Here is a 23,120-nt window from a genome sequence, read left to right on the forward strand (position 1 = left end):
TACAAGAATAAACTTGAGTCCTGGGTGTAGGATGGATTTTATTGAATAGAACTTCCCACATTTGGAGAAAACCATATGCAGTTGGAAAAATTACTCTGATGAGTCATTTTGGGGAAAGAGCTTCTGTTGAAGAAGCGACACAAGTTCCCTCGGAGGCTTTTGAAGGAGGGCAGGTGTGGCTGTTTTGATGCAATGTGGGGTCAGAGCTGAACGGCTCATGTATTAAGGGGAGGCTGTTCCCAGCAGCCCTTCCCCCCCACCCGGGGTTCAGGGTCCCTATAACAAATGTTAAACTATATGTAAAAATCACCAGGGCTCCACACTCTTCCACTCGAGATACTCTGGCCTGGCCCTGAATTTGGAGCAGGGGATGGGATGATCCAGGGAGTGTCCCTACAGGAGTGGCACTAGAAAGGTTTGGGGGACCTCAATGTAACCTCACCCCCCCTTAGTGAATAATGCTGGAGTGGGCCTGGTGGGGCCCTTGGAGGGGCTCAGCCTAGCTGCCATGCAGAACGTCTTCGACACCAACTTTTTCGGGGCTGTGCGTCTCGTCAGAGCTGTGCTTCCTGGCATGAAGAAAAGGAGAAAGGGCCACATTGTGGTGGTCAGCAGTGTGATGGGGCTGCAGGGTAAGCCCTGGGGACCCATCCCTGCGAATCCCCCCAGTGTCTGACCCTCCCCAGGCCGGAAGGATGGCAAATAGGTTTTAGCTCATACTCCAAATGAGCCTGTGTGGGGAAGGATTCCAAAGCTCTGAAGGAAGAATTTCTGGAAGAGTCTATGTCCACCATACTGTAAGAGGAGGCAGTGGTCTTACAAATACGGCCAATGGCCATCCACATCCAGTATCAGACCTACTTCCCGACACCTCTACAAGTCTCTCCCATCTCCCCAAACCCAAAAGAACCGTCAGAACTCCTCTGTGACGTTTTGCTTGCCAAACACCTCCAACCAAGCCCTGGCGACGTCTAGCTCTGGGGCTCTGAGGTTCTGCAGAAACGGAGAGCAGTGATCGCTCAGTGATGTCTGCTATTGGCCTGCTATGGAGACCACCTGTTTGCCATCCAGGCTCCTGGGTCTTTCCTCCTTGAGTCCCTCTAGACTCCCTTCCTCCCCAAGGAAACGCCCTGGGATCCGCCCCCCTCCTCAGCAGGCCCCTTAAAGAATCCCCCTTACTTGTTAAGAATCTGATTCTACTACTCAGCCCCGTCTCTTTGGTCCCTCTTCCAGCTGTACCTCCTAACCTCGGGGGCTACATTCCCTCTTAATAAAAACAGAGAACAGCCCCAGTGAATCGGACTTGACTTCAGGGGCCCTGGAAATCCTATGCTCAAGTGGCCCAGAGGTTTAGAGGATGGAGGGAAGAAGGGTTTTCCAGGGCTAAGGACAGGTGGAGCACAGGGCAACCCAGGACAACCTAATCCTGAGCCCATATGCTCCCATCACACATACATACACTCACCATGTTCGCCCTCGATAGCCCCTCATTCTGATCTTCAAACCCTCTTTGCTCTGTCTCCTGAAGACCCCATGTCCCTCCGGACCCACAAGCCCATCACCCAGACCCCAAAGGGCTCAACCTCCTCCAATCCTCTCAGGTGTCGTGTTCAATGAAGTCTACGCAGCCTCCAAGTTCGCCCTGGAGGGATTCTTTGAGAGCCTGGCTGTCCAGCTGCTGCAGTTCAACATCTTGTGAGGCGGGCGTTTGGGTAGTGAAGGGGGAACGGGAGACAGTGATGGGGAAAGACAAGGGAAACGGAGGCAGCAAGGAGGAGTGGGGTGGGAAGGCAGTGATGGTGGGGAAACGGAATCAGGAATGAGGAAAATGGAGGTATGGGAAGAGGATGGGCAGTACCAGGGGAAGGGCAGTGGATGGGCTGGGGAACCAGGAAGGATGGGGAGAGTGAGGAGGAGAGGGACGTTAATGGGGCCGCGAGGGGGTCGGGGTACCAGACCCCGGTGCCCCTCCCTATATCCCCAGCATCACCCTGGTGGAACCTGGTCCAGTGGTCACTGACTTCGAGGGGAAGCTCCTGGAGCAGGTTTCCACGGCCGAGTTCCCAGACACTGACCCTGACACCTTGCACTACTTCCGAGATTTCTACCTCCCAGCCTCCAGGGAGCTCTTTCGCTCTGTAGGGCAGAGCCCACAGGATGTGGCCCAGGTGAGTGGGGGGAGGGGGAGCGCAGAGCCCCAAGGACGTGGCTCGGGGGAATGGGAGGGTGCCTCACCCTGCAAACCCCGCCTCCCTGAATCCAAGAACTCAGGGCTCCACCCCATAGGTCATCGTCAAGGTCATCAGTTCACCCAGACCCCCCCTGCGCCGACAGACCAACGCCCGCTACACCCCGCTGGCTGCACTCAAGGCTGTGGACCCCTCCGGCAGCCTTTACGTGCGCACCTCCCACCGCCTGCTCTTCCGCTGGACGCGCTTCCTCAACCTTGGCCTCCGATGTCTGGCCTGTGGCTGCCTCCGCATCCGAATATGGCCCCGGTGAGCAGAGCTTCACCCGCCCCCCCCCCCACCATGGTCAGGGCTGGGGCAGAAAGAGGGAGCCTTGGACCCTGGGCTGAGGAGCCCAGAGTAGGGAGGCTGGAGCTGTGTCTGGGAAGGTAAGGTAGGCTTCCTGGAGGAGGGGACATTGTTGCTGGACCTTGAAAGATGAAATAGACTGCCTCATTCAACCTCTGGACTTTATTATCTTGGGCCTGGAAATACAAGGATGATCTAAAACACCTTCTACATAGAACCGAGTCGACTAAGGGGTCTTCAAGACTTTTCCGGTCACACAGCCCATCAGCAAAATGTTTCATGCACTCACCAGCGGCACATGTATATTTTTTTCATCAGATATATATTTGTTACCACTAGCAATCCCTATATTAAATATTTAATAAAGCTCAACTCCCTATGTCTAAATAAAAAATTTAAAAAGCAATAAGGTTCACTTCACACACATTAGAACGACTGCTATAAATAAACCGCGCAAACAAACAAAACTCGAGAAGATAACAAGTGTTGGTGACAATGTGAGGAAATTGGAACCCTTGTGCACTGTCGGTGAGAATGTAAAATGGTACGGTCACTATGGAAAATAGCACGATAGTTCCTCAAAAAACGAGACAGAATTATCACGTGACAGCAGTTCCACTTCTGGGTGTGACCCCAAAGAATTGAAAGCAGGGTCTCAAGGAGATATTGGCACACCCACATTCATGGCAGCATGATTCACAACAGCCAAATGTGGAAGTAACCCCATCAACGGGTCCATCAACAGAAGACTGGATAAACACAATGAGGTACATCCATTCCATACAATGGAATATTATTCAGCCTTAAAAGAAGTCAGTTCCAACACCTGCTACAACACGAATAAACCTCAAGAGCATTATACTCCGTGAAATAAGCTAGACACGAAAGGACAGATACTGTAGGATTCCACTTGGATGAGGTCCCTAGAGGAGTCCCATTCACAGAGATAGGAAGTAGATGGTGGGCTCCAGGAGGGGGTGGGGAGTCAGTGTTTTGGGGGGGACAGAGTCTCCGTTTGCAAGACATAATGAGTTCTGGAGATGGGTGGTAGGGAGGGCTGCACAACCACGAGAATGTACTTAATGCCACAGAACTGAACACTTAAAAACGGTGAAGATGGTAAATTTCGTGTTATGTACATTTTATCACAATTAAAATTTTTATTTTTCATTATTTTTTATGTTTATTTATTTTTGACAGAGAGAGAGAGAGCGTGAGTGGGTGAGGGGCAGAGAGAGAAGGAGACAGAAGATCTGAAGCGGGGTCTGGGCTGACAGAGGAGAGCCCCACGTGGGGTCAAACTCATGAGCCATGAGAGATCATGACCTGAGCTGATGTCAGATACTTAACCGACTGAGTCACCCAGGCACACCCACAGTTAAAAATTTTTAAAAAGCAGGAGCCTGGGTGGCTCAGTTGGTTAAGCATCCGACCCATGATTTTGGCTCAGGTCATGATCTTTTTTTTTTTTTAATTTTTTTTTAATGTTTTATTTATTTTTGAGACAGAGAGAGACAGAGCATGAATGGGGGAGGGTCAGAGAGAGAGGGAGACACAGAATCCGAAACAGGCTCCAGGCTCCAAGCTGTCAGCACAGAGCCCGACGCGGGACTTGAACTCACGGACCGTGGGATCATGACCTGAGCTGAAGTCGGACGCTTAACCAACTGAGCCACCCAGGCACCCCTCAGGTCACGATCCTGTAGTTTATGAGTTTGAGTCCCACATCGGGCTTCACGCTCACAGTGTGGAGCATGCTTGGGACTCTCTCTCTCTCTCTCTCCCTCTCTCTCTGCCCCTCCCCTGCTCTCTCTCTCTCTTAAAATAAATAAATAAACCTTAAAAATTTTTTTAAGCAATAAGGGTCCTACTGGAGCCCCCAAGAGAGTATTACCAAGTTTCTTGGTCCTCATGTGGAGAATTCGGAAGCAAATGGACTGACTCCGTGTCCAGTGCTGACTCTGTTTCTTGCTCACTGGGTGACCCTGGGCAGGTGACGTGCTGGTGGCATCTCCCCGAGAGCAGAGCTAACGGTAACAGCACCGAAATGACAGGAAGAGTCCCGCGCTGGAGGTGGAGTCTTTGTGATGCTTCACGTCTGGCTACCACCTTGGAGGGCCAGGCCCCGGGCGAAGGGGTTTTCATCAATGTTTGCTCTTGCAGCCTTAGTAGACAGAGGCACTCAGAAGCTGCCCAGTTCATAAATGAGGAAACCGAGGTTGTCCAGAGCAGAGGGAGGGGCAGGAATCAAGCCTGGGTCTCTCCAACTCAGTCTATGCTGACCTCCAGGGGCCTCTAGTAACATCTTCTAGGAAAAGGGAAACTGAGTCCAGGGCCCTCCAAGCATGTCTTTGAGTCAGAGATAATGGAGCAGCTTACTATTTTTTTTCTCAAATGGGCCCCTCCTTTCCCCTCCCCGACATTGGATTTCTCAAGCGTGTTGGAAATACCTACAAAAGAATGTATGAAATTAGATCATGATGCCCGTTGCACAGCCTTGTGACTTGACCCAAACCACTGAATTTCACGCTTTAAAATAGCGGATTTCACCAATTTAAAATTTAAACACATTTTTAAAAAGAATATAAGGGGCACACGTGTGTAAAAAGGTCTTTGGGCTGCCTCAAGAGGTTCACCCAAGGTTTACATCAGCCGGTTTCCTCCACATCTAGTTTTTGGTTGTGTGGGGCTCTGCCGATAGGAGGCATCAGCGGGGGATGAGAGGCTGGGAGGAAAAAGGCCAGAGTATTTGTCTCCCCCCCCACCAGAGCTCCCTCCATGGGGGCCACTGCCTTATGGCAGATGGTCCCAGCTGAGGCCCCAGCTCCAGTGTCTAAGAGCCACTCCCCCCTTTGTCCCTTTCAGCTAAAGATGGTGATAGGACCCCCCAGAGGCCAGCAGAATGGCACTGCACTCCATAGGGCTACCTGCCTTCTGTCTCTACTTTTGCAGTTGTCCCTGTCTCCATGGAGCCCCAAATTACCCGCTTTGAGGGTACTATCTCTTTCCATCCAGGATTCCGACTGACATCATGCATGTGTGCAAAAGAGCAGGGGAGCAAAACACATACACACGAGCCCACCATCAGACTCCACCATTAGAACATTATTGATATTTGCTGCCTGCCTTACCCCAAGAGTCTCCACTGTCCTGAATTCTATGTCCAATATTCTCTTGTTTAAAAAAAAAAAACCCAAAAACTCCCTTAAATAATTTTATTTATTTATTTATTTTTAAACTTTTTTTTAACGTTTATTTATTTTGGAGACAGAGAGAGACAGAGCATGAACGGGGGAGGGTCAGAGAGAGGGAGACACAGAATCTGAAATAGGCTCCAGGCTCTGAGCCGTCAGCACAGAGCCCGACGCGGGGCTCGAACTCACGGACTGCGAGATCATGACCTGAGCCGAAGTCGGCCGCTTAACAGACTGAGCCACCCAGGCGCCCCAAATAAATTATTTTAAAAGACAAATTTATCTTCTTGCCAACAAGGAAAAGTCATCAAAGTCACCGTACGTGAAGCCAAACTCGGTGGTTATTTATAGGTGGGGCATACAGTATTCCGAACCCCAGACTCATAGACTCCTGGTGTGAGAACATACCAGACCTTCTTCTCAGATTCCCCAGTGGCTATGGAAGTGAGCATGTGACCCCAATTCCACTCAACAGATGTACAGGATTTAGAGTTGAGAACACACCCCCCCCCCCCCCACAAAGGAGGAGGGATCAGGAAAGGGAGGTGGCAGGAGAGACAGGGGCATTGACGGAAGTGTCATGGAAAGCCAGAGTTTCAGATTGGATTCGGGAGGAGGATTTAAGCTCCCGCCCTGCACCCCCACTTTGTCCCTGTCCATCTTCGAAGGCTGGTGATTTCATTAGCCCCCAGCATCCAACCGGGTAAATTCCTTTGCAGCTTAAATCACCCTGAGCCAGTTTCTGTTGCGTGTAAAGAAGAATCACCACCAATCCAGATGGCAACATAAAAGCGAAAGCGGCGTGTGTGTTTTGGGGCAGGGACTGTTACTACATTGTAGCTGGATGCTATTGCTTACAACAGAAATAGGCCACGTTCAGAAGGTGTTGACGCACTAACCCTTGGTTCTCGATTTCTGCGCTCACACCTGCCCCTCTGTCCTCTCTCCCCATCTTAGCAGAGGGAAGTCTGTTCTGATTGCTCACGCCAAAACTCTCGGAGTCATCATACCTCACAGCTAATCAGATCTTGCTCACTTGACCTGTAAAATATATTCAAATATATCCAACCAACCGTTTTGCAACACCTTCTGGGCCCCCACCCTAGTCCAACCACCATCATTTCTCACCTGGAGCATTGCACCAGCCCCCTCCCCGCTTCCGCACTCGCTCCCCCTACAATCCATTCTCCACGCAACAGCCCAGAGGATCTTTAAATTATTTTTTTTAACGTTTATTCACCTTTGAGAGAGAGAGACAGAGCATGAGCGGGGAAGGGGCAGAGAGAGGGAGACACAGAATCCGAAGCAGGCTCCAGGCTCCGAGCTGTCAGCACAGAGCCCGAGGCGGGGCTTGAACTCACGAACCGCGAGCTGAAGTCGGATGCTCAACCAACTGAGCCACCCAGGTGCCCCATTTAAAAAAAATTTTTTTAAATGTTTATTTGTTTTCGAGAGAGAGACAGAACGCGATATCCAGATTTTCTTTCTGATTATACAAGAAAAAAAAACTGATAAGCAAACTGTGGTATATACACGCAAAGGAATGCTATTCCACCTTAAAAAGGAGGAAAATTCTGGCACCTGCTACACCATGGGTGAACCTTGAAGACATTAAGCGGAGGGATATAAGCCAGGCACAAAAGGATAAATACATTGTACGATTCCACTTATGCAAATCCATAGACAAAAAAGTAAAACAGAGGTTAACAGAGGCTGGGGGAGGGGGAATGGGAAGTCAGTGTTTCGTGGGGACAGAGTTTCAGTTTGAGAAGGCGGAACGTTCTAGAGATGGATGGTGGGGATGGTCGCACGGCGATGTGAATGTGCTTGATAGCATCCCACTGTACGTTAAAAATGGCTAAAATGATACGTTTTACGTTGTGCAGGTTTTACCGCATTAAAAAAAATAAATATACTGGAAAAACTGAATATATATATATATATATGACCTTTTTCACAAAAAGCAGCACACTATGAGATCTTTCCTTGAATACTACATCCTGGAAGTGTTTCCCGATCAGCCCGAGCAGACATTCTCATTCCTTTGCACAGCTGCAAAATATTGCATTGTGTAGATGGACAATAATTTATGCAACTGGTCCTGTACTGATGAATCTTTGGGCTCCCTCCAATCTTCTCCTATTATGTAAACGGCTACAACGGATGACCTTGTATGCATACATCATTTCACACGTGTGCAAGTGTCTCTGTCTTGGGATTACTTGGCCAAAGAAACTATGCATTTGTTATTTCCACGAACATTATCAGATTTATCTCTATTGGGAAGGACTGATGTCCATATGTTAACATGGTCACTTCCTCATAGCCTCACCGCACTGTGCGTGATTAGTCTTCTAAATTTTGGCCAACCTGATGGGTAAAAATCAGTACTTCACGTTTCTCTCTTTTTTTTTAACCATACTGTTTTATTTTTTTATTCTTATTTTTTAAAAAAAATTTTTAACGTTTATTTATTTTTGAGACAGAGAGAGAGACAGAGCATGAACAGGGGAGGGTCAGAGAGAGGGAGACACAGAATCTGAAACAGGCTCCAGGCTCTGAGCTGTCAGCACAGAGCCCGATACGAGGCTCGAACTCACAAACCGCGAGATCATGACCTAAGCATGACCTGAGCCGGAGTCAGACGCTCAACCGACTGAGCCACCCAGGTGCCCCTTGCTCAACTTTTTCTATTGGACTGCTTATCTATATTTTTTTGAGGGGGGGGGGCAGAAAGAGAGGAAGAGAGAGGGAATCCCCAGCAGGTCCCGCACTGCCAGCACAGAGTCCTATGTGGGGTTTGAACTCACCAACTGTGAGATCCTGACCTGAGCCAAAACCAAGAGTCGGACGCTTAACTGACTGAGCCACCTAGGCGCCCCTGGATTGTTTATGTTTTTATTATTAATTCTTAGAAATTCTTTACATATTATGGAGATTAGGGTGCCTGTAATATGAAGTGCACTCTTCCCCCATTTTTTCAACTTTTCTGTGACATAATGTGGCCTTATTTTTATGTCATGGAATTATTTGCCCTCCTTATTGCTTTGAACTAAGTGAAAATCACCTTTGGATTTCAGGTCAGAGGAAGAAAGGACCTGCCCAGACTAATTCTGTTAAAACAGAAAGATAATATTGCTTTTCTTTTCAAAATTCTCCAATGGTTCCCCCTCTTACTTAGATTCAAAATCCACAGCTATGAGGCCTCCTACATGTTCTGACCCTTAAATATTAATCCCAAATTATCTTCTACTCTCTCCCTTTCACCTGCTTCATTCTGGAAACACTGACTTCCTTACTATTTCTTTATTTTATTTTATTTTTTTTAACATTAATTTATTTTCTTTGAGAGACAGAGAAGGAACAGGGAAGGGGCAGAGAGAGAGAGGCAGACACAGAATCCAAAGCAGGCTCCAGGCTCCGAGCTGTCAGCACAGAACCCGATGTGGGGCTAGAACTAATGAACCTCAAGATCATGACCTGAGCTGAAGCCGGCCGCTTAACCGACTGAGCCACCCAGGTGTCCTTCCTTACTATTTCTTAAATGCTCCATGCACATTCCTACCTCAGGGCCTTTGTATTTGCTGTTCCATCCGCCTAGAACGCTTTTCCCAGATAGCCACATGGCTCCCTCCTTCGGTTCATGAAGGTGCTCAGATGTCACCTTCTCAGAGAAGCCATAAGATCGTACCCTATCGCCCTATCCCCTGAACCTGCTTTATTTGTCAATACCTGACATACACGACAGTTATGTTTCCTGCCTGTCTCCCCCCACTAGAATGTCACCTCCCTGGGGAGGAGACTGTCCTCTCCTCGACCACACCCCCAACTCCTACTAGAGTACGTGGCACATGATAGATACCCCAATATCTGACACCTGAAAGAATGGGTGGGTAAATTAAGGCATCAAAATGAATCCGTGTCTGGGACACCTGGGTGGCTCAGTCGGGGTTAAGCATCCGACTCTTGATTTCGGTTCAGGTCATGATCTCGCTGTTGGTGAGTTCAAGTCCAGCGACAGGCTCTGTGCTGACAGTGCGGAACCTGCTTGGGATCCTCTCTCTCCGCCCCTCCCCCGTTTGCTCTCGCGCTCTCTTGCTCAAAATAAATAAATAAACTAAAAGATTTTTTAAATCAAACAAATTTTAAAAATGAGACTCCCTGTAGCCTATTAAGCATTTCAAGACCCTTTTCTTACGACTCCGCAGATGCGCCGCGTCTCTTCCACATCTTCGCGTGGGCTGTTCCCTCCCCCTGAAACAAAACCTTCTTCTGTCTCCCACCCCTAACCCTCCACCAGATTCCTCTTACTGTCCTGAGACTTTTCAGACTTTCGGGTCTCAGCCTAAATACCGCTTCTTCCAGGATGCCTTCTTTGATTCCCCAGCCTGGGTGGGTTAGGAGGTTTCTCCGGGCCCTCCTAGCTGCTTATTTGGGGGCAGTTTTCCCTGATCAGGCTTTCACTTCTGTTAGGGCGCCTATCCTGGTGCTTTCAGACCCAGTAATCAACCCCAAATGCGACTGCTGAATTCTTCCTCCCCCACAGCAAGGAACAAGCTTCCCCTGAAATTTGTCACTGCTAGCAGGCCTCCTTGGACCAGGAACCAGAGGCATCTGGGGCGTGTCCTTAGGGATCAGGAGGCAAAGCCAGTTCCCGAAGCCTCAGGGACCAAGAAGTGACCGAGGAGCCTGGGTTGACACACAAGGTGACCAAGCAGAACGCGTCCTGGCGGCCTCATCTGGACCGAGACGCGCCTGACACCTCCTACCTGAGCAAGAAACGCCACCTTTCTGAGCATCGGTTTCCTCATCTGTGAAATGGGAAGGGCTGCTGGCGAGAGAGCCCCTGCTAAGTGCCAGGACTGAAGTGTTTCACAAATGACAGCCGTTCGCTGAAATGCTGGTATTTGTATTATTTCTTGCCTCCTGGATCCGGCCCGGCCTTTCCCGGGAAGCTGTGGGCTGGAAGCCTGGAGGAGGAGGGAGCGAAAACAGAGGCCACACATCCCTGCAACGCCGTCCCTCCCGCCCCGGCCTCCTTGCTGCAAACCCCGGGTCCCAGGGAGGGGAAGGCGGGCGGAATCCGAGCGGCAGCAGCAGCTGCTCTGGGCGCGCGGCCAACGTCCCCTCCCTCCACCACCCGCATTCCTGCGGGAGGGGGCCGAGCGCTCCTGGGCTGGCCGGAGGCTCGCTGGCGCCCTCTCGTGGCCGAAAGTTGGACTCGACCTTTAACTGCCGTAGCGGACCCGGGTGGAGCCCACGGCGGGTCGCCCGCCGACCCCCTACCCTTCTCCGGCTCCCTCTCACACAGGTTCGCTGAACTTGCTGGGTGACCTAAGGCGACTCACTTAACCTCCCTGTGCCCCAGCTTCCTAGCTGCACAGTTTCGGGCAGGACGCTTCACCTTCTGGTGCCTAGGTTTTTGCATCTGCAAAATGGGTCAGTGGGTCCTGAGATTGCCGAGAGGACCCAAAGGGACAGTCCAGGTGATGGCAGCCACAGGAAACACCCACACCCCAGGGGAAGGGGGTTCCGTCCTGTTCCCGGCTGTGTCCCCGCCCCCCACGCGCCGACAACAAAGCCAGCCATGCAAGTGGTGCTCAGACTTATTTCATTTATTTTATTAGTTGTTGAGCAAATGCTCATTCTTCATGAGACGCGAGCTCCTGTCACTCATTCACCCAGCACCCACTTTTGCCTCCATCCATTTGTTCAACTCCTCCATCAATCTGATCATCCCTCATTCACTGGATGACTAAGCTGTGTCACAGAACCCCCCCCCCCCCCACGCTGTTTGTTTTCAAAGTGTTTCCCGCCTCCTCTGTTGCTCCCTCGTACCTGTACCCGAGGGCGGTACTGGGCCCTCCCCCAAGTCAAAACCGAAACTCAAGGGAGCTGCGGGCCTGAGCAGGCTTCAAAAGCCTCAGATGTGTTTACCTAACAAAGATTCCCACTCCGGGGTGACTCAGTCAGTTGAGCATCTGACTCTTGGTTTCAGCTCAGGTCATGATCTCCTGGTTCATGGGTTCGAGCCCCTGCATCAGGTTCTGTGCTGGCAGTGTGGAGCCTACTTGGGATTCTCTCTCCCCGCCTCTCTCTCTGCCCCTCCCCTGCTCCCCTGCTCATGCTCTCTCTCAAAACAAATTAAAAAAAAAAAAAAGAGTTCCCTCGGGAGACAGAGATACTGGCAGAGTAACAGGGAGCCCAGACTGGACAGAAAGGTGGGAGGGACTGAGAACAGCGCCCCTGCCATCCTTCACCTTTGGACGACCCCTTGCTCTGGACACCTAGGAGCCCCTGGGACAGAGGGAGGATGTGGACACCTGGGGTGGTCACAAAGATGTGAGGGCGAGAGCTCACACCCAGCTGAGGGACGGCTGAACAGAACCAGCGGAGATTCCCGGAGAGCAGGGAACAGCAGTGGAATATGCCACCCCGAATGGACACCAGTGTTCTAGAACCTTCCAAATTGGGTCTCACCTGCTCCCCTGACCCAGGCCTTTATTCGATTCTGTTGGTTCTTGGGTTCATAACAGATTGTTTACCATGGTCTCAAGAGTATTCCCCAGAGCCTCACGGCTCACCCGCCTGCCACGAGGCAAGTTGCTTACCTTCACCGGGCCTCAGCTTCCTCATCCGTACAATGGGTGGTAATTCTCACTTCAGCATAAATGTGAGACTTCTGTCGGTGTACACAAAGCATGTAGAACAGCACCTGGCACACAGCAGGTGCTCAATAAATGCCCGAGGAATAAATGATTCGATTCCACCTTCCCCCTTTGTTTCTGACACGTCTGGTTTTCCAGCTCTCTGCAAAGGTAGAGTCTGGAAAGCAGGCGCGGGTTGAACCTAATTAACAAGAGGCTGTGAAGTTTAAGGAAGAAATGCATCATGGGCCCTTAGCAAGTCCTCAGGAAATGTCCACTCCACAGGGGCAGGGACTTCGTCTTGTGGTCACTTCTGTGTCCTCAGCATGCTAAGGGGGGGGGGGGGGCTGGGCTCGTAGTAACTACCTATCCAATCTTTGTTCGATAAGTGCATATTGTCATTTTTTTGGAAGCTCTGGGTTTTCCCAGGCTCTGCAAGCTGGCAGCAATGGCTTCACTGAGAAACGAAGAACCAGACAAACTTGTCTGCAGCCCCCTCTGCTTCTCAGAGGCAGGACCACAAAGTGGTTCCAACATCTTTAAAGGGCATATTAAACAGGCAGTGAAAATTATTTCGGGATAGAGAAAGCCTTCTTCCAGGGATGCCTCAAGCATGATGTGTTTGTGTCCCTGGTTCAAGATGTATAATTTGCCTTCTGGAAAAAGGAGCCCAGAGAGCTTGGCATGATTTAAGAACAATGGACAATGGTCACAATTTACCAAGTGTAATTGTGCAGAAAGATCTGAAGCCCAGCGAGAGGATTTGACCCGTGCATTTTTGAGACGGTTCCCTTATAGTGGGTCCTGGGGCCAGATGGCTCACTGCCGTGGCCGCTCACGCCTGTGACCCAAGAAATGAATACATAAAGCCTGTACAGCCCCTGTTGGAGCAGCTACCCCAGCAACTCACCAATTACATAAGGGCAGAGGCAGGGACTATCTTGTTTCTTCCTGCCCCTACCAGTCAATCCTAACCAAGCTCTGCATCCAGCCTCCCAATGCACATGGCCTGGGCTCCTTGCTGGTAGAGGGGAAGGCTTCAGGATAAGATCTCGTGGGTCATGGAAAGGACAACCCCTCCCCCCACCACCACCACTCAGGCCCCCAAGTGGGGAGCTGGAATACTTTTTTTTTTCTTAATGTTTATTTATTTTTGAGAGAGAGAGAGAGAGACAAAGTGCAAGTAGGGGAGGGGCAGAGAGGGAGGGAGACACAGAATCCGAAGCAGGCTCCAGGCTCTGAGCTGTCAGCACAGAGCCCGCTGCGGGGCTCGAACCCAAGAACCTCGAGATCATGATCTGAGCTGAAGTCGGATGCTTAACCGACTGAGCCCCACCCAGGCACCTCTGGAATACATCTTAGTGCAGCTGTCCCCGGCCTCCGTGGAGGGTGGCTGAGGAGCGGGGAGCAACCTCTTCTTCCCCCATTGGATTTATGGGGGTCCCCTCCCCACGTCTGTTTAGATGTTAACTCAGCCAGGCCAGGCCAAGGCAACCAGACCAGAGCTGGGATGGACAAGAGGACAGGTGTCTGTGGCCTGTGGCTGCACACATCAGCCTCTCCCTCCCCGCCCCCGCCGCCACGGACTTGTCCTGGCCCATGGGGTTGCTTCTACTCCTCTTGGGGACCCCTCTTGCCCACGCTGAGCCACTGTGAGTCTGGGAAACTGAGGGCACTCAGCCGTTGCCTGCATATCTGCTGTCTGCATGATTCCCTGCATGAGACCCTGCCTCTCTGCTGCTGCCGCCCCCACTCGGGTCTCCCCCAACCATGTCCCTGCGTGTGTCTACTGACAGGTACATCTTGGTGACCCCCCGAGCCCTGCGGGCCGGCAGCCCTGAGAACATCCACATACAGGCTCACTCAAACTCCACGCAGCCCCTCACCGGGACCCTCGAGGTGAACCTCACCATATGGGCCCCATGAAGAAGACAGTGGTGGCTAAGAGCCAGCTCATTCTCTCACCGGAAAACCACTTTATGAAACAGGCATCCGTGATGGTAGGTGATAGGCCAGCATGGGTGGCCACAAAGGGAGGCTCTGGATCAGAAGCAAGGATGGAGAGGGGCAGACTCTAGAGGGACTCCACACGAGGGACACTGGAGAATAGATGCAGGGTTTAGATAGACTTACTGCGCCTCTTATCAGGTAGAAATCCAAAGTCCCCTGAGTCTGGGCTCCAAGAAGGGCAGTGATGACCTCTGGTGGTGTCTCTGTGGGAATTAATGGGAGGCGCCCTCTGCTGGTGGCTTGAGGAGCTGAACATGGGCTGGATTGCATCCTTCTCTTGGCTGGAAGTCCTTTGCCAGGTGTCCTTGTACAGGGGCAGGGGCAGAGCCAGAGGGCCCCCATTCGATTGTCTTTCCAAGATCTGGCCCAGGGCTTTGCTCTCATGGATGGAGACCTCAGCAGAGCCTGAGGAGCGTGGGCATCTCTCCCCAGATATCCGAGAGCCTGGTGTACCCCCCACAAGCAGGGCAGCAGTCCATCATCATCCGGGCAAGCTGGGCACCCATCTCGGACTCTTCATTCATGGAGGAGATAGTGCTGGGGGCTCCCCACGCTGGCTACATTCGCCCAGACAGACAAGACTATCTACACCCCTGAGCACTTGGGTACAGCCCCCAGGCACTCGGCCTAGGGCAGGTGCTGACTCTCATTCCCAGTCTCCCCAGCAACGCCTGAGATGTCCCACCTTTCGAGGTCTCCCTCTATCCAAAGTCCCCCTACTGCAAAAGATCCGATGGCTACCTCCCTTTCCAGATTCTATCCAACACTCAGAGTTTTCCCTCTTCCTCCAGTTCAATACCGGGTGTTTGCTTTGAACCACAAGATGGATCTTGTGACCAGGACATTCATTCTGGACATCAAGGTCGCCTCTCCTGATGGGAAGGTGGATCCCAGACACTGAGGTCATATCATGTACTAAAGGCCTGGGGCATGAACCACCCACCCCCTCTCCCCACAAAACCAGAGGGGATCACCGTGATCAGCCAGAATCTTCTGGCCAAGGAAGGTTTCTTCGCGAGCTCTTTTCTTCGCAATCTCACCTCCCAGAGATTGTCAGATGCCCTGCTGGGAGCCCTATGGATGGAGGCTCTCCTTCTCAGTCTCCATCTCTCCTCATTCTCTGTGTCTCAGTCTTGGGACCTGGAACATCGAAGCCAGTTACCAAAGTGCAGCCAAGCAGAAGTTCAAGGCGGCCGTTGACGTCAGGGATGACGTAGGGTGAGTAGGATGTGATGGGCAGGGCAAGGAGGGACATGCAGGGAGCAGGATTGGAAATAGAAAGGAAGGCTTGTGGTGCACCTACTGTGCACCAGGGCCTAAGCTGTATGCTGGTGAACAGGATCATGTGTTCCAGTCCTTGGGGATTGCCAGAGTCACTGAGGAGAGAGTGGACAGGGCGGGGACAGGGGAGACAGCAAAATACTGAGGGAATTCACTGCTTTTACTCCACCCAGTGCTCCCATCATTTGAGGTCCAGCTGATGCCAAATAAGATTTTCTTCTAACTCCACAATGAGGCTCTGGGTGTGGACATCCAGGCCCGGTGAGTCCTCTTATCCCCACCCTGGCCAAAGGACCAGGAATGTCGAGAAACTGAATGGGTAGAGAAGCAGGCCACTTCTGTAGCACTTAAGGATGGTAAAGGTACTCTTTGCTACCCGTGAGATATTCTTGGCCAACTACATTTTTCCATCAGGTTGTCCAGACCACATCTGCCACCTGTAGGTAGTAGAGACCATCCCTTCAGGTCTCTGGGGTTGTACAGGCCACCTTGCCTACCTAATGGAGTTGCACCATTTCTCATGGTTCGCACCCTCTCTGAAGGTCCACGAGATGGCACAGGCACATTTGTCACCTCGCGGGGTTTGCAGATTGGCAATGAAACCATCCAAGTGTGCAGGGGCCACCTCTGTCCCTCCCAAAGATTTACCGCCATCTCTGCAACCACATGAGGTTGTGTGGGTGCTTCAGAGCCAGTGGGATGACCCTCCACCCCCCAGGTACATATTCAACAAGCCAGTGGATGGACATGCTCTGGCCATCTTCGGGGTGAAGCTGGATTCCCGCCGGATGCCCATCCAGAGTTCCCTGCAGAGAGTGGCGGTAACTGAGTCTTGACCTCTCCCCACCAGCTTCCCCCTCCATCAACTCTCCTCTATTCCCCCAAGAAACCATCTCCTCTTCTCTCCCTGGTTCTGAGAGCAGATCTCAGAAGGCCTGGGCCACGTCTCCCTCCAGAAGGACACGCTGATGTCCACATTCCAAGGCCCAGAAGAGGACTTCGTTGGGCACTCAATGTTTGTCAACATCACCGTGTTCTCCACCGGTGCCACCCTCCCCCAAGCCACTGGCTGAGGTCAGGACCCTGTCCTTACCCAACCTAGACATTCCACCCATGTGACAATGGGCTACCTCCCAGCCTCAGTTTCCTCATCAGAGAAATGCAAAAATGCTAGAAAGACTGGGAGGAGCTGAGATTGTGCTATCGTCTTTCCCTGTCCTCACAAAGATGGGCCTCCTGTACCAGCAGCCCTGCCACTCCCAAGAAACTGACCCTCATCCATAGACCTCACAGTCACCCTGTCTCTCCAGGGAGTGAGATGGTCCAGGCTGAGACCTCCGGGGTGAAGATCGTCCGGAGCCCATACAACACCAAGTTCACCCCAGTATTTCAAGCCTGGGATGCCCTTCTGCTTTAGGGTCAGAGTCTGACTTCACTCCATCCAGGGACTCAGGGCCCCTTTTCCCTAACAGACCACTCTCAGGAGACAAAAACCCACACTGGACTCACCTGCTATCCACAGTCCATCTGTTTGAGAACTGAATCCATCATGCTCTCAACCAACCCCAAGGCTCTCTCAAGTCTCAGCCCAGGTCCCCCCAAAGCACTGTGATGGCTCCATAGTTTCTCTGTGAGGGGTTTAGTGGCCACAGTCAGCCTAGAAGGTGATGCTCAAGGGAGTATCCCAAGGCTACATTTGCACAGCAAGCATGCTGTTTTTACATGCATTCCTTTTGCGTAACTTTAAGATGTCTGATGGACATTAGGAAGACTAAAGACATCCTTTGATGTCAATCCTACTAAAATTTTCCCCAAGCCCTCCACATCTCTCCATTCTAACTCCCTCCACCTCCACCCCACCAGCACACCAACACCCAGGGCCACCACGTATGGTTGCACACTGCAAGACTTGAGGGGGTTCCATTCTCAAAGACTCTAATATGAATGGTGCCCCTGGTGTTGTTCAGTGCACAACTTGTACAGCTATACAAGGCAGTCCTGTCCAGATCCGATTCCCAGTACTCCACCTCTTGTGCCAGGCCACCCCCAGGTCTGTCCTTCATCTCGCCCCAGATTCCACCTCAGGTCTTTGTCTCAAGTCCTGACGGGTCTCCAGCCTCTAGAGTCCTTGTCCAATGCCAAAACCATAAAGCATACACCTCAGCCAGTGGAGTGGCCACTTTGACCATCAACACAGATGTAGATCTGGAGCAGCTCCCTATCTTGGCACCGACCTAATGGGGCGGGGATGGTGGGGCTGTGTGAGCTAGAAGGGCTGGGAATTTACTTGCCCATCACACTTCCCAGGTAGAAACCCATGAGCCTCTCCAGCCAGAAGAGCAGGCTTCAGCCAGGGTGACAGCATGGCCTTACTTGACTCAGGATGGGTCCAGGAACTTCCTGTACATTGAGGTAAAGATGTTGGGCACAGAAGTTGGCAGCAGCATCCAGTTGAGCCTTAACACGAGACATCAGAATCCTGCAACCAAGAACCAGATCACTCACGTCACCATCCTGATGAGTGTCTTGGACTAAAACCTAGGCCAAGAAATTCCTTCCTTGGAACATCCCTGGATAGCTGGTTTGGAGGAACTGTGAACAGTGGTATGAAGGTGGGAACCATCTGGGGTGGCCTCAGACTAAGGGGCTGAAGCAAAGGGAATGCGGGTCTCCCTTGTGAGCTGGGACAGCCTCAAGAAAAGGTTGACCTTACCTTTCTCACTCTTGGCCTCCCTTGTCTCCAAGGTCCTGAGTAAGGGCCAGATTGTGTATGCCAAACATCAGTTAAAAAGGCATGGGAGTGTCTACACATCAGCCATTATTGATGTGACTTCAGAGACGCTGACCTCCTTCTGCATCCTGGCCTTTTATTTACTGCCCAGGGCAAAAGGTCAGGACCCTGAACTGGTGGCTGACTCCACATGGATCGACATGAATGACAGATGCATGGGGACGGTGAGCCAAATTCCTTAAAGTTGAACATCACTATCATAAAGCATAGACAGAGAGTCTGTCCAAGCTGAAGGGCTCCCACTCTGGAGGCAGGGGAGAGGAAGAGGGCATGTGCCCTTAAAAGCTCAACCTTGGGCATGTAGACTATGCAAGTAAATGTGTGGAGTTGGGATTGGCCTGGTGAAGTTCCTGGATGTTCCATCAGAGCCATAAGGAGCATAAACTTGAAAAATGACTTGGGAAAGCCCCTTGGTAGCATATGAGCCCCTTTTCCTGACATCTCTCTTTTTCCTGGCTCAGCTGAAGGTTGGTTTGAAGAATGAAGGACCCTTCCAGCCTTTGGAGCCCAACAGCCAGGTGGAAGTGAAGGTGATAGGTGGTGCTGAGGCCACAGTGAGGCTGGTGGCCGTGGACAAGGCTGTCTATGTCTTGAACAGCAAACACAAGCCCACACAGAAGAAGGTGAGAGAATGTGTGGGCTTTGGACAAAGAGGTTGCCTGGCGGCTCTAACTGGGGCCTCAGCTTCTACATCTGCAAAATGGGATGCATTGATGGTTGCAAGTATTCAAGGAGCTAGTGCACAGCATAGAGATTGGACGGTAATAAGAGCTCGACAAATGTGAGATGGTGTGAGAATTATTATTTGAGCTAGCAATTACAATGCACCATTGTTCCTTCCATGAAATCCATGTCCCTCTCTTAACCCCCAGGTCTGGGATGTGGTGGAGGAACATGACATTGGCTGTACAGTAGGAAGTGGGAAAGACAGACTTGCTGTGTTCAACGATGCTGGATTGGACCTGAAGATGAGGAGGGGGATAGACACCTTGGCAAGCTCAGGTTTGGGAAGGGCAGTGGTGGGGAAGGGGTGGGCAGTGCTGTCTAGTGTTGAGAACATGGGATTTGCTGTCAGGCTAAAATCTAGGACTCTCCCACTTACTGTGAGCCACTTATATTTCCTCTTGGAGGGTTAATTTCTCCATCCATAAAATGGGGATAATAATAGAAATAACAAACCAACAGTAGCTTAAACAAGGTAGAAGTTTATTTCTCACTCAGTAACAGTTCTGAGGTCATTCTGGGACTCAAGTTCCTTCTAGTTTGTGGCCCTGCTACATTCCAAGGTGGTACCTCATTAGGACCTCATGCCAGGCAAGAGTATGAAGAGACGTGGGAGGAGGAGATATTTTCTCATATCTCATTTGCCAGAACTCAGTCATGTAGCCCCACCTAGTTGCAAGGGAGGCTGGGAAACATAGTCTTCACTCTGAGTGATATGCAACAGAGGGAGGTTTCGTTGCCACAGTTGATGGGGGGGGAGAGTGGATACCAGGGACAACTAGGAGTGTCCTTTAAGCTATAAATGGTGATCTCAATAATAGTTTCTGTCTACTACAAGCTGGACACTGTGTTAAGTACTTTTATATGCATAATCTCATGGATAGAACTATGATTATACCAGTTTACATAGCTGGAGAAATTAATGCTTAGAGAGGTTAAGTGACTTGCTGAAGACTGCACAGCTTTTAAGTGGTGAATCTTGAACGTGAGGAAACTATGGGATTCAGTGAAATGATGCATAGAAGGCACTGAGAATTCAGTAAGCATCCAATAAATATCAAGGGTGTTACAATGATCTTGACAATGGCTCCCTCATTCTTCTCTCTGACCGCTGGACTGGCACCGCCCTCAGAGCCCCACTGCCACATGCCATCGCTGCTCCCTGAAGAGGCTGGGGACCAAGAGGAATGCAGGTCAGAGTTAAAGCTGGACATGCCCCTCCTGCCTCCCTAACCTACTGTATTCAGAAAACAAAAACCACTCTAGGTACTTCAAGTAGAGAGGGAAGGATTTAATGATGGGAGTTTGGTGCTCTCAAAACCATTAGACGGACTACAGAAGTGGAGGTGAAAAGCTGATTGCTGGGACTCAACATCACCTCACTGCAGTTCTTGCAATGCATGAAACCTCAGGAAACGACAGGTGATATCTCTGACGATGCTGGCGGGTAGATAATGAAGTACAGAATTGTGCCAATAACAGAAACACACATAGACCGGGACTCACCCATCAACTACCTTTGTTGTAGGGAAGACAGTCTCCACTTCTCCCACCTTCCAAATCTTACACAAGAGCATCTCAGTGGCAGAATCTAATCCCATCCAGAATCCTAGCAGCAAGAGAGTCTGGGAAACGTAGCTTCTAGATGTCTAGAATATCCCTATGATACAAGAAGGAACATAGGCAGGGGCTCCTGAGTGGCTCCATTGGTTGAGCGTCCAACTTCAGCTCAGGTCACGATCTCATGGTTCATGGGTTCAAGCCCCGCATCGGGCTCTGTGCTGACAGCTCAGAGCCTGGAGCCTGCTTCGGATTCTGTGTGTCTCTCTCTGCCCCTCCTCTGCTCGTGCACTGTCTCTGTCTCTCAATAAGAAATAAACATTTAAAAATTTATATAAAAAAAAAAAAGGGCAAAAGAAGAGATGGGTGCTGAGTGCCAGTGGATAATAGCTAGCAAGCCTTGCCATCCCCAAGGCCAAGGTGTTGACCAAAGAGTTCTGAGCCTGCAGTTCAAGGAAGATGGGAGTCAGCACCGAATGGTGTTGGAAGCATGGATTATATGAATATTAGATTTTTCAGTCTCTTCGAGCAATGCTAATGACTTTGTGGTTCTTTTATTATTTTTTTAAGTGTTTTATTTATTTTTTGAGAGAGGGAGCAAGTACAAGCAGGAGAGGGCCAGAGAGAGAGGGGGACAGAGGATCTGAAGCAGGTTCTGCACCAACTGGCTGATGGCAACAAGCCCGATACGGGGCTTGAACTCACAAATCACAAGTTCATGCCCTGAGCCGAAGCCAGATGTTCAACCAACTGAACCACCCAGGCGCCTGTGACTTTATGGTTCAAAATAAAGAGAAGGTAAGCGAAGCCTAATAAAAATTGAAGTAAAACCTTAACTCTAATTTGATATTTAAAAAAAATCATGCTAGGGGCGCTTCACTGGCTCAGTTGGTAGAACATGCTACTCTCACGGGGTCGTGAGTTCAAGCTCCACATTAGTTGTGGAACCTACTTTTTTTTTTTTTAACGTTTTATTTATTTTTGAGACAGAGAGAGACAGAGCATGAACGGGGGAGGGGCAGAGAGAGAGGGAGACACAGAATTGGAAGCAGGCTCCAGGCTCTGAGCCGTCAGCCCAGAGCCCGACGCGGGGCTCGAACTCACGGACCGCGAGATTGTGACCTGAGCTGAAGTCGGACGCTCAACCGACTGAGCCACCCAGGCACCCCGAACCTACTTTTTAAAAAAATCATGCTCACCTCCTTCGGAAAGTTTATCATATAAAGTGTTGTGTTATTCACGGCAATGATAAGTTATATTGTGTAAGTATAATCTCATGGCATATGGTAGACAACGAGATTTTCGAATTGCTATATTTTCATCTTTAAGTGCATTTCTTCATTTTGCTAACTTAGAAGCATTCAACTTGACATCACGCTATCCAACAAGTTTCAGGCTTTCATTGTTATTTTATTTGTTTTATTTTTTAATGTTTATTTATTTTTGAGAGAGACAGAGCATGAGTGGGGAGGGGCAGAGAGAGAGGGAGACACAGAATCCGTAGCAGGCTCCGGGCTCCGAGCTGTCAGCACAGAGCTCGACGCGGGGCTCGAACTCACGAACTGTGAGATCGTGACCTGAGCCGAAGTCGGACACTCAACCGACTGAGCCACCCAGGTGCCCCATCATGTTTTAAAAATACAAGACGTGGGGCGCCTGGGTGGCTCAGTCAGTTGAGCATCCGACTTTGGCTCAGGTCATGACTTCACAGTTCGTGAGTTCGAGCCCCGCGTCGGGCTCTGTGCTGACAGCTCGGAGCCCGGAGCCTGCTTCGGATTTTGTGTCTCCCTCTCTCTCTCTGCCCCTCCCCTGTTCATGCTCTCTCTCTGTCTCAAAAATAAATAAACGTTAAAAAAGATTTAAAAAATAAAAAAAAAATACAAGATGAAAATCAGAAATTTTAACTGGTGTCTCTAATACATAAACACGGCATTACCAACCCCTGTCAAGAAGAAGGAAGAGAGGGGGCGGGGAAGAAGGAGAAGCAGAACCAACAGAAACATGGATTTTAGTCCCAGCTCTGCCACCTGGGAGCTGTGTGACCTTGGGCCAGTGAGTTAACCTCTCTGTTGCTTAGCTCCCTCATCAGAACCCACCGCATGGGTTCAATGTGAGGCTTCAGAGGGACAATACAGGCAAAGTGCTAGAACCAGCACCTGCCAGAGTTATGGCTAAATCGAGGCAGGCTGTGCATGGCATCGAGGCGGATGGGTTCCAGCTTCCTCCGGTCCCGCTCAACCCTTCCTCTGTCCCCCTAACTCTGGCCCACAGGGAACAAGCTCAAGATGGAGCTGGACGAAAGTGCCGTGAGGCGGGGCTCCTGGAGAGCCCGGCGGGGCTGGCGTATGAGGAGAGGACCTGCCTGAGACCCTGACTT

The 23,120-nt window shown here is 50.7% G+C and overlaps 1 protein-coding gene and 1 long non-coding RNA gene across 4 annotated transcripts in view; one reads left to right on the forward strand and one right to left on the reverse strand.

The window, feature by feature from the left end:
• RDH8 (retinol dehydrogenase 8) overlaps positions 1-23,120 on the forward strand; it is a 161,982-nt gene that overhangs the window by 2,970 nt on the left and 135,892 nt on the right. Inside the window, exons 3-6 of one of the 3 annotated variants that reach the window (XM_053897266.1) lie at positions 453-632; positions 1,602-1,695; positions 1,985-2,168; positions 2,335-2,534. In XM_053897266.1, the coding sequence (XP_053753241.1) occupies positions 453-632; positions 1,602-1,695; positions 1,985-2,168; positions 2,335-2,502 (626 nt within the window). In that variant the 3' untranslated portion in view covers positions 2,503-2,534. Of the gene's footprint in view, positions 1-452; positions 633-1,601; positions 1,696-1,984; positions 2,169-2,286; positions 2,535-23,120 lie in introns of all 3 variants that reach the window. The other 2 variants (XM_019427799.2, XM_053897267.1) reach the window with 2 other exon arrangements.
• On the reverse strand, positions 22-10,788 carry LOC109254135 (uncharacterized). Its single transcript, XR_002074660.2, has 3 exons — positions 10,501-10,788; positions 4,432-4,987; positions 22-569 (listed from the first exon to the last, which is right to left on the reverse strand). It is a non-coding gene; the product is annotated as an uncharacterized LOC109254135 (long non-coding RNA).

This window comes from Panthera pardus, unplaced genomic scaffold (genome assembly GCF_024362965.1).
Source record: "Panthera pardus isolate Hobbes unplaced genomic scaffold, ASM2436296v1 HiC_scaffold_8, whole genome shotgun sequence".
NCBI classification, from domain to species: domain Eukaryota; kingdom Metazoa; phylum Chordata; class Mammalia; order Carnivora; family Felidae; genus Panthera; species Panthera pardus.